General features: G+C 38.6%; 1 protein-coding gene across 1 annotated transcript; it reads left to right on the top strand.

Annotated features, from left to right (window-relative positions):
* The first annotated feature begins 7,269 nt into the window (after positions 1-7,269).
* On the top strand, positions 7,270-8,617 carry LOC137953243 (F-box protein GID2-like). Its single transcript, XM_068800535.1, has one exon. The coding sequence runs from the start codon at positions 7,345-7,347 to the stop codon at positions 7,927-7,929; it is 585 nt and encodes a 194-aa protein (XP_068656636.1). The 5' UTR covers positions 7,270-7,344; the 3' UTR covers positions 7,930-8,617.
* The last annotated feature ends 3,659 nt before the right edge of the window (positions 8,618-12,276 follow it).

Genomic DNA, 12,276 nt, shown 5'->3' with positions numbered 1-12,276 from the left:
TGAATTTCATTTTATAGTAGGATTCATGGGGTAAGTTCATTTTAACCTAAGGCTGTTTGGTCTAGTGGTATTCTCTTTACATCAGGTGCCACGCCCCTCTCAAAAAAGAAAAAAAAATCATGGGGTAAAAGGAGAGGCCCTTATCTAAACTAGAATAAGAGGGGAGAAGAGATTAATGTAGTTGTGGTTGAGCATTTTCTTCCTCTCCTTGTCTTTCTACTCAACCTGAAAGAACAAGGTGGTTGAGGCAAAGTCTTGACTCCTCCACTCTTTGTCTTTTAGCATGGGCAAGGTAGGGGCTCTACTCTTTTCAATGGAATCATAATTATCGAATCATAATTCTAACATAAATACTTTAGAGAATTCGAAAGGTGGGACAATTAACAATAGAAATTGTGAAACAAAGAAACCGAAAACAATAACAGAGATTCAAAGAATGATTTTTCGATGATGTATTCTTCTCCGTTTAGGAGGCAATTTATAATACATTACATGTTGAGGAATAAAATTACAGGATTAAGGAAACAATCCGTTTCCTACAATCACGTCAATCAATTTACAAACAGCTCCTTACAGGCTTGTAAATACTCCCCCTCAAGTTGGTGCATAGATATCGGTCATGCCCAACTTGTCAATTATACTATGAAATGTCTTCCCTGATACTGTCTTCGTGAGCATATCAGCCAGATGACTCTCAGATTGAATAAAGGGGAATTGTATGATCTTTGCATCGAGGTTCTCCTTGATGAAATGACGATCAACTTCAACATGTTTAGTGCGATCATGTTGAACCGGATTCTGTGCAATTGCGATAGCTGCCTTGTTATCACAGTGGAGATTCATCGGTTTAGTGTATTCAATCCCTAAGTCCCTCGGTATATTCTTTATCCATAACAACTCGCATACACCATGAGCCATGCCTCGAAATTCAGCTTCAACACTTGATCTTGATACTACCTTCTGTTTTTTGTTTTTCCAAGTGATAAGATTCCCTTCCACAAAAGTAAAGTAACCCGACGTGGATCTTCTAGTTGTCTGATCACCTGCCCAATCAGAATCTATATATCCTTCAATATTATAGATAACATTTTTTGAGAATAACAAACCTTTTCCTGGAGTACTCTTTAAGTATCTCAAGATCTGATAGATTGCTTCCATATGTTCTTCACTTGGTACATGCATGAACTGACTCACAACGCTTACTGCATATGCTACATCGGGCCTTGTGTGTGATAGGTAGATTAATCTTCCAACTAATAGTTGATAATGCCCTTTGTCTGCTGGGATTTGATCTGGAAGAATTTCGAGTTTATGATGCATTTCTATGGGAGTCTCTATTGGTTTACAGTCAAGCATTCCGGTTTTGGCTATAAGATCCAACACATATTTTCGCTGTGAAAGGACTCCATGTTTCGATCTTGCAACCTCAATTCCCAAAAAAATATTTTAAGTTGTCTGAGATCTTTCATTTCGAATTTAGTGGCTAAATACTCCTGTAAAGCTTACATTTCACCTGGGTCATTTCCTGTCACGACCATATCATCAACATATACAATTAAAGCTGTTACTTTTCCTTCTTTGTGTTTTATAAATAAAGTATGATCTGAGTTACTTTGTTTATAACCAAACTCCTTCATTGTAGCCGAGAATCTCCCAAACCATGCTCTAGGTGACTGTTTCAGCCCGTACAATGACTTCTTCAATTTACAGACTTCACATTGACACAAAGAACCACTTTTTACGCCGGATGGTAGCTCCATGTAGACTTCTTCTTCAAAGTCTCCATTGAGGAAGACATTTTTAACGTCAAATTGTTGCAGAGGCCAGTCTCGATTTGCTGCTATAGATATAAGAATGCGAATTGTATTGATCTTATCTACTGGTGCAAAAGTATCATGATAGTCTATCCCAAACCTTTGCGTATATCCCTTTGCAACTAGCCGAGCTTTATATTTGTCAATACTTCCATTCGGTTTGAGTTTTAATGTGAACACCCATTGACATCCAATTGTTTTTACTCCTTTAGGTTGGGGAACAAGTTCCCAAGTGGCATTTTTTTGTAGAGCCTCCATCTCTTCGTTCATCGCCTTTTTCCATTTTGGATCAGCTATTGCATCCTACACATTACTAGGAATAGAAACCCTGGATAATTGATCAACAGTAAATGCATACGATTTAGTCAACCTATGGGAGGACACATAATTATTGATTGAGTATTTGGTCTTGGCTTCACGATCAGGTTCATACTGTTTTTTTGGAACTCCCCTATTCAATCTTTGTGGTATCTAGGGGGTATATTTTCTGTAGGAAGACATGTTTCATTAGACTCAGCAAACATAGGATTCGTATTTACCTGAGGAGGAACATTCCGGGTTGATTCTTCAGTTGTTGGTGTAGATGGGAGGCCACTGTGGGGGTTCTTCAGGAGAAATTACTGAATCACAGTCTTGTTGCACATCATAACACTTGAAAAATTCATTCATCGCTTCTAACTCAATAAACTCAGCACCTCCGCTATTTTCTTGTGGAACATTCTCTTCACCTGAACTCTCCCCCTGAAGAGATGTCCAAGAAACTCCCCCTGAATAATACGGTACTGATTCAAGGAAGGAGACATCTAGAGTCACATGGAGCTTGTTGGTGTGTGGATCATAACACTGATATCTTTTTTGAAATTCAGAGTAGCCAACAAATACACATCGCTTGGCACATGGATCAAGTTTATTTCGCAAGATCTTTGGGATATGAACATATGTGGTACACCCAAAAATTCGGGGTTCAAGATTCGGAAGATGGGGAATTGAAATCAGGGATTGCACCTTGCGTAGAGGAGTTTGAAAATCTAGTACTCTAGAAGGTGTTCGATTGATGAGGTAGGCAGCAAATTTGACAGTTTCGTCCCAATAAAATCGAGGCATGTTCATGCCAAAGAGAGAGGCATGCACTACTTCCAAAAGTTGTCTATTCTTTCTTTCTGCCAATTAGGTGCAAGAGGTCTGATGACGAATTTCATGATTGGTCAGAAAATTTTCAAGAGAAGCATTAACAAACTCAGTACCATTGTCAGATTGCAAAACATGAATCTGTTTTTGATATTGAGTATGTATCATTGTGTGAAATTTCTGAAATGCTAGACACACATCACTTTTTTGTATAAGCAGAGATACCCAAGTCATTCTAGTGCATTCATCAATAAATGTCACAAAGTATTGAGCTCTAGAAATAGAGGGAGCCTTGGCAAGACCCCGAACATCGAATGAATAACCTCAAAAGGTTCGAAACTTTTATTCAAACTCGGTAAATAAGCAATACAATGGCTCTTAGTCAATTTATATGTGTCACAATGAAAATGCACATCATTCAAACCTGAAAAAAATTGAGGTCACAATTTCTTATGATAACCAAAGGACAGGTGGCCTAATCGTTGGTGTTATAACCATATAGTTGTTTGAGCATTATCTTCACTGCTAGATTGATTTGTCTGACTGATTTTCGATCTCCCGTTCTCTATCAACTCCAAATAGTAGAGTTTGCCTCGTCTAACACCATAACCAAGAATCTTCCGGGTTAGAATGTCTTGAAAGACACAAAATGAAGGCCAAAAAGTTACAGTACAAGCAATAGTAGAAGTAATTTGGCTAACAGACAAAATATTATATTCAGAGAGGGAACCACAAGGACAATGTATAATGTAAGATTATTGGATAATATAACAGATCCTTCCCTAGTAATAAGAGAGGTACTACCATTGGCTATTGAAATAACAGATTATTGAGAAGGTAGGATAGATTGTAACTGACTGGGATCCCTTGGCATGTGATTGGATGCACCTGTATCAATAATCCAAGGTCTATTCTTAGAATGTACAGAGAATATTGATGCATTATCGAGAATACCTGGATGGGCAACATTTTTCGTACGTAGCTCCTGATTATCTTCCACGGATATCACCATAGCTTTCCCAACAATTTTTTTACGAGGTTTTTTTGAGAAATCCCACCACTCCAGATAGCTAATGTTCTCATAACACCGTTGTTGCGAATGTCCTTTTTCTCCATAGTGAGTACATACACGGTTGTTACTTTTTCCAGAGGATTGAGGGTTCCGACTGTTTGATCCTTGTCGGTTTTGGTTGACCAACATCGCTGAGTTCTCTGAGATTAGACGATAACTTCCCATTGTCTGTCTCTATTGATATTCGCATCTGACATATGTATATGTACTCTCCAAATCAAGTTTGGGGTCTTTTCGCAAAATTTCTCCACGAACTTGATCAAACTCAAAGTCAAGCCCACTGAGAAAAATATGAACCCGAAGCCTAGCCATTGCAGAGTGCAACTGGATTAGCCCTTGAACTATTCCTTCCTGATATATAGTTCTATAATTAATCTCCTAGAAAATAGCAACCAATTCATTGTAGTACGTGGATAACGGTTTACCATTTTGTTTAGTAGAAAAAGATCTCTGGTTCAGCTCAAATATACAAGTTTCATCTGATCCATCATAGAACGTTTTTTATACTGCTTCCCATATCTCCTTGGCAGTGGAGAGGCGAATAAATTGTTGCATTAGCAATGGACTCATGGAGTCAATAAGCCAACTTTTGACTCTTTGATTTTTAGTAATCTATGCTCCAAGATTGGGATCGCCAGATGCTGGTTTTTTTGTTTCGCCAGTGAGGTATCCAGCTTTGTTGCGTGCACCAATTCGTATCTCCACGAGTTGGGACCATAATGAATAATTAGTTTCATCAAGGATGATTCCAGTTGGAAATGAAGAATTGTCTTGGTGGATTATAATATGTGGTGATGGGATAAGTTCGGTGGATGCGCCTGTAGTGGTGGCCATCGATCTGGAAATTTGGTCTGGTCTTGTCTAATCCGGTCCGATTCGGTTCAGTCTGGTCAAGTTCGATGCGATCTGGTTCGGTTCAATTCTGGTCCTGTCCGGTGCTGGTCTGGTTCGGTTCTAGTTCGGTTCTAGTCCGATTCGGTTGACTCGTCGGTCTGGGTCGATAGAAAAAAATAAAGGAACAGTAGTTCCTAAGTTTCAAAAAAAAAAAAAATCACCTTTCTTCTTCGGCAGTGGCAATGGAGCTTCGGCTTCCTTCAGCAACGACGGTGGTCGGCAGCGACAACGGGGTGGAGGTGCCGTCGTTGGTGCTCGTCAACGATCGTCGGCACTCTTTGGTGACATGGTTTCGGCTACAGGACCGTCGTCGCAGAAAGAGAACATCATTGCAGAAAGAGAATAGAGTTCTGCTAGTCGGCTTCCCTCGGCGACAGCGGTGATCGGCGGCAATAATGGGCAGGTGGTAAGGTCGTTGGCAGTCGTCTTCGGTCTTTGGTGATCGTCGTCGGTTGTCGGCGACGTTCTTTTTGCTACAGGATAGCCAGAATACGGAGTTGCAGGAAAAAACAGAGTTCTGCAACTCCACGACGATTTTTTTTCGGCTACCTCCTTCGACTTTCGGTGACGAAAAAGAGAGGATAATTCTCCCGCTCTGATACCATGTGAAACAGAGAAATCGAAAACAATAACAGAGATTCAAAGAATGATTTTCCGATAATGTATTCTTCTCTGTTTAGGAGGCAATTTATAATACATTATATGCTGATTTTAGGATCAATTTAGATCTACAATCAAGGAATAAAATTGCAGGATCAAAGAAACAATCCGTTTCCTACAACCACATTAATCAATTTACAAACAGCTCATTACAGGCTTGCAAATGGAAATAAATAGAAGCAACTACTAACAACAATTTGCAATAATAACAATTCTTCAAACCTTCTAAAAGTGAAGTAAAGAAGGTGTTGTTAATTCAAATGACACAAAAAAATCAACCTAATGTAAATAGCAATGATAGATAAGAAGGTGTTGTTAATTCAAATGACACAAAAAAATCAACCTAATGTAAATAGCAATGATAGATAAGAATTGTTGAAAATAAATGAGAATTTGAATTAAATTGATCTATTGACAAGTTTATGAGTTTAGTAGAGATTGATGACAATTTTTGGATTCATCTATAGCGAGCAAGGAAGTCATATGTAGATCTGCAATACAAAAGTAAGCTATAATATTATTGATATGATGTGGAGCAAATTTCATCATACATAATAACTAGGCCTCTATCATGAACTAATACATGGGTTGTTATGCAAAGAATGTGTTACTATGATTATTATTATTATTATTATTATTATTTATTAAAAATATTTTTTAAAATAAATTATATTAAAATAAAATAAAATAATTATATGATTTACTTTCTCCTGGTCCTAACCCTACTGTTATTGTCCAAGGGTTGAGTACCTATGCCTTCCGCTCTTAACAAACTTGTCGTATGTGTAGTATTGACTAGGTGCTTAATAGGCCGGTCTTTTGGGTAGTATTGGCTAGGTGCTTAACATTTGGTATCAGAACGGGCTCCCACGTCGTGAGTTCGAATCCCCGAGAGCCCCGGATGCGGTAGCCGTAAGGTATTATGGGATCTTGACCCGGCACCCGTCGTTAAGTGTTAAGCTGTCGTGGACGTCTGCTCGCGAAGGTGGGGTGTACTGTTATGGTCCTGGGGTTAAGTACATATGTCTTCCGTTCCTAACAGGCCGGTCTTTTAGGTAGTATTGGCTAGGTGCTTAACACCTACCCAGATTATTAAAATAAATAAATTAAATAGTGGACTACAAAAATTCAACATTAATTTTGAAATTTTTTGCATAAAATTTTAGGAAAAGAATTCCATATTATTTATATGGGGATTTCTGCCATAAAAACACAAAGGTGTCAACATTTGAGACTTTTTTTTTTTCATTTTAATTGAATCACATGGTCCATTAAAAAGACTTAAATCAATCGACCAAACCAACCCCATAAGGGTCCAAAAGTCCTCAAATTCAAACCGGAAATGGAGGAGACAATACGTCAAATAAAAGACAAAACATAAAATATGAACCGGACAAATCCACCGAAAATGGGAAAGGTGTAAAAGCGGACTGCCCCCATTTTGACTCGGAAAATCATAAAAAAGATTCTGGGTATTTTCGTCATTCCATAAAAAGGCTTGCATTCATTTCCTTGGCTTGTCGCGTAGGTAAAATCCAACAGGAGTGGCACTGGAGTAATATTTTAGGCTACCCTGCCTGAATAATGGATGCTAGCTCGTCGCCGCTTGGAATTATTCGCGTAGCCTGTAGCCCGTAGGCCGTAGCCGGTAGGCTTATTAGGTAGTCTCTCCGTCGATCAGAAAAGCAGCTTTGCCTTCATCCAGACCCAGAGTTTCTCTTCTTCCGTTTCGAAGCTCCGCTTGCGCCCGAGGAAAATCCGATCGGATCTTATCAGATGAAGCGATCGATGGCGGAGGAGGAGGAAGAGGCTGCGACGGTGGCGGGGATGTCGAATAAGCGGAGGCTCTGCAGCGGCGATGGAGGGGGAGAGGAGCTAGCCGGAGGAGAGGTAGCGAGGGAGGATTCTGGATTTCAGCTCGACGAGGATCTGCTGTTCGAGGTGCTGAAGCATGCGGATGCCAAGTCGCTGGCGACGGCGGCGTGCGTCTGCAAACAATGGTACCGTACGGCGCAGGACGAGCGGCTGTGGGAGATGGTGTGCACGCGCCACTGGGCCAACATCGGTTGTGGGAACCAGCAGCTTCGGTCTGTCGTGCTTGCGCTTGGGGGATTTCGCCGGCTTCATACGCACTGCTTGTGGCCCTTCCTTAAACCCTCCTCCACGGGTGCCTCTGTGCCGGCTGCCGCCGCCCCCGCTGTTCCCGCTGTCCCCGCTACCGCTCCAACGACGCCGTTTGCCGCTTCATTGGTGCCTCCGAAGAGCTCCGCCCATTGGGGCAAGGACGAGATGCATCTGTCCTTGTCACTTCTCTCTATTCGCTACTACGAGAGGATGGATCTCAACAAAAGAGGAAGATGAAATCTGAAATCTGACATCTTCGCTGGTGAAGGGTGATCTTTTTTTTTTTTTTTAACAAAATTTCTCGAATTTGTGATGGTATGTACATCATGTACTATCCCACCATGGATATTTCTTACTTTTTTTTACCATATAATGAGGATTGTGTACAATGTGTTTTTTTATATTTTTCCGATCCTGTTTCGGAGTCGGAGAGAAAATTTCGCTGCAATTGAGTGGAAATTTTTGGCTTAGCCCTGTACGACCGGCCTCGACTTCGTCCGTTACGAATTTGATGCTGTTCCGAAGAAGAAGAAAACAAAGATAGCGCAGAGCAGAGGTTTAATCAGACGGTGGCAGTCGGATGCTAAGAGCCCTCATCTCCGCCCCTTCTTCCTCTTTCTGTTATCAAATCGACTCATCTTTACAACATTTGGTGTGCTCTCTGTTTGTTTGTATGCGTAAGAGGCCGAAACAAAAAGCAAGACTTCACCAATCATTCGTCCTTTTCTCTGGGGTAGCTGTAAAACGAAGAACGACTGCCAAGGCATCTTCTGGGTGTTGGTCCTTTCCTTGTATTTTTTCTGTTTTCTCTTTGGATTCTTCTGCTTTGGCTTTTAGGCTGTTAGCATTTAAATCCGGGCCCAGCATCGGTTTCTCACTGTAATTTACTGTGGAATGAGAAATGGGAATGTTTTCACTTTTCTCTCGTCGAATTATTTGGTGGGTGGAGCAGCGGAGGGACCTGGCGTGGTGAGAGTTTTGTTCCTGTCTCCATTTTTCGCTGTCAAATCTCACCAGATGAAGATCTGGTTAAGATAAATCCTTATTAGATGAAGATTTGGTTAAGATTCCTATGTTCGCTCTATGGTTCTACCTTCTTTTCATTCATCATGTAGTTACAGACTTGGTAGGTTATATTAAAACGGTACCCTGATTGTTGGAGATAGTTAATATAATCTGTCTATTCCCGTTTCTGCTCCTGAAATATTGTAATGATCTTCATCTTCTTTCTTATTCTGGCTTATACTGGACATCCTGATACCAGGCCGGCAAGAATTGAAACAAGCTTGTCATTAAGAAACATGATTCCAACTGATCTCAATATGCTTACTGTGATCATCTAAGCGAGAACATTACGATTATACAGAAAGAGAAGATGGCATCTACTAATGCCAAGAGCAAAGTGAAGCAGTCTAATCCAAGTCATATCAGAAGTAAAAGCTATGGCCTGCATTCTGCTTTCTACTTTTACATGAAATAAGACTTTTTCAGAATCCACTACTAAGCAAAAAACGTGTTTGGATCTCTTGTAGAATCCAAATACCCAACAAGCTGATCCAGAGTGACTGAAGCTGAACTAAGACACCAATTAGCAGATACATTGCAACTTAAAGCACATAGAGTAGAATTTGGTTTGTAAGAGAGAAGACCAGACCTTCATAATCAATCCAAAGTGTGTTTCTTATGTGCTTTAGGTTGCACATAATTCGAAAGTATTTAAGAGAACTCAAGAGTTTCATATGAAATTGTTTATACAAAGAGGAGTTCAATTGTCCAATGAAAACTGTATCACTACCATCAACATATACAAATACTAAAGTGAGAGAAGGAAAGAAAGAATGATCGACTTGAACTTGAAGAAATCCATATTGTTGTAAAAATTCATGGAACATGTGAAACCAAGAGTGGCAAGGCTGCTTTAGTCCATAAATGGACCATTTCAATTAACACAAATATTGACTGCAATGTCTCTCCTCAAATCCCAATGGTTGTTCCATAAAAACTATCTTTGGGTAAATATGCATTGTTAACATCCAGTTGACCTAACAACCACCGGCAAGACAAAGCTAGCACGAGAATAATTCAAATAGTAACAATCTTTAAAATTGGGCTAAAAGTTTTTGCATCATCAAGACCATATTGCTATGTAAAAACGTAATCAATAAGACGTCTCTTTTATCTTTTAATGGTGTCATGTATTTAACTTTGTAACCCATTTACTGCCTACAAAAATGATATTGGAAGGACAAACAACTATATCCCAAGTATGACTCAAATCTATGACATTTATCTCCTATTGCATGACATGTACTTATTGAAAATTCTTAATTACTTCTTTATAATCGACTTGTACAAAAATTCTTAAACTATGAGAATGGAAAGTGGAAAAATATATGACAAAATTTGTAGAAGGATATTGAGTGGATGCTTTCGTGATACAAATAGGTTAACATAAATTAGAAGCAAATGGTGATCAAGTTAGAGATGACATAGGTGGATCAATCTAAATGGGTGTGGTAAGCACAATTGGACAGGAAGAACTATGCACCAGAGAAGAGGAAGGACTACAAAATGGAGTGTTGGGAGAGAGATGTTAGACGGTTCAGTTTCTCTAACCGTAAGTGACCCGTCGTCTTCTCTTACCAGTCGTCATCGAATAGTGTTTTCCATTAAGAATGGTCACTAGTTACGACCTTTCGGTTTCCCGTCATTTGGTGGTCTCCTTTGATGGAGAGGAGACTATAAAAAGGGGTCTGGTCTAGCAGAGGTATGTCTGAACGTTACCATCGACGAACCTCTGTAATAGAAGAGACGTTTTGTTCGCCCTAGACGATAGCGGAGAAACTATGTTCACCGGAAGTTGACGCCATGTCAGGAGGTACGATTTTGGTTTATGAATTTTATATATGTTTTCAAAATTCATTTAAAGTACAAGATAAAACGAGGTGAAGAAGATGAAGTAGACCCAATAGTAGTATTGACTGGATTTGTTGGTGGTGTAGAGTTGACTTGCTAAAAAGGAACAAATGAAATGGTAGGAGAATTAGAAGGGATAACAATTTTCAAGCAGCCAACGCGAATCATTTGAAGAAGAGGTAGGTGTATCTAGTAAAACAACCTTAAAATTTCCAAGATCATTAGTGGTAACATGAAATTCATGAAATGTAATATGAGGAGATACATAAATTCTCATAATCTAGATATCATAACAACAATACTCCTTAGAATGGCTATCATTACCAACAAATACTCATGGTACTATCTTTAAGGAGAACTTATCGCATATTTTAGGGCTACTATCAACATATGCAATGACACCAAAAATCAGAAAATTACTATAAGAGGGAGACTCTCCATAGAGCAATTAATAAGGAGTTTTGCTATTTAAAGAGGAAGAAGACAATTTATTTATGATATATACAACAATATTAAATGTTTCACTCCAAACCCCTTTGGATACCTTGTTAGTCAATAACATGACAAAACCCATTTCTGGTAGATGATTATAATTACATTCTTCAATGTCTATCACATGATTGTACTTACATTCTACAATGTTATTCTATTTAAGCATATATGCACAAAAACATTGGTGAAGAACACATTTTGCTTCAATTAATTTTGAAATTTTGAGGACATGAAATTTTCACTTCCATCACTGTGCAAAATATTAATGTGCACATTAAAGTACTTTTCGATTAGATTATGGGTCGAAAGATAGAAAAAAATTTAGACTTGTGGGAAATTAAGTAAAGCCATAAAAGCTGAGAAAAATCATCCAAAAAATACATAATAATATGGACAAGAAAATGAAGGATCTACGTTGGGTCCCCATGCATCAATGTGAATTAACTATAAAATTTGATAGCTTTACTAGTGAAATGATCAAAAGGAAGTTTGGTATGCTTTGATAATTGACAAACACGACTAATATCATTGAAATTGCTCAAAGGTTTAGTGTAACCATGTTTAAAAAAATATTGATTACAACAATGACTGAGTCTACAACTCCATAAGCTTAAATCAGAAGATGAAACTACAATAATAAAGATAAAGACATATCACCAGTCTAAAACACTTGATTAAATAGAACTTTAGAAAAACTAGAAGAGGCTTCCTTAACACTGCATTTGAACTCAGATGAGATAAAGGCGACCCCTTTTTTACCTTTGGGATCTCTAGGATAATCAATCCTTCAAGAGAATATAAGAGGGTATGAATAAACATTCAACATTGTGAGGAGTAAGAAACTGAAACTAGAAGCAAATTGTAACAAAAAGACCAAATAAGAAAGAAACTATAAAGTTCTAAAGGACATCAATGAGTACTAATATACACATTTCTAATATAAGTGATGCAATAAGTCCAACCATCACCATTACCAATGGATATATTCCCAGAATAAAGATTAAAGAACTTACCAGCATTATTGGAGATGTAATGGGTTGTTCCATTATCAACAATCCATCCCTCATCTAGGATCTTTCCAATACGTAACCATATTTGTAGTCAATGCTAAAGTGCATGTAAAGGCATGCAACTTCAACAATTTTTGTAAAGTCCAACATTTTTTAGTTGTATGAT

Source organism: Aristolochia californica, unplaced genomic scaffold, assembly GCF_029961685.1.
Source record: "Aristolochia californica isolate CCGP_79_NKW_82.1479 unplaced genomic scaffold, dmAriCali1.0.hap1 SCAF_16, whole genome shotgun sequence".
Classification (NCBI taxonomy): Eukaryota; Viridiplantae; Streptophyta; class Magnoliopsida; order Piperales; family Aristolochiaceae; genus Aristolochia; species Aristolochia californica.
The sequence above is the reverse complement of the archived record's forward strand: the minus strand, read 5'-3'. Positions and strand labels throughout refer to the sequence as shown.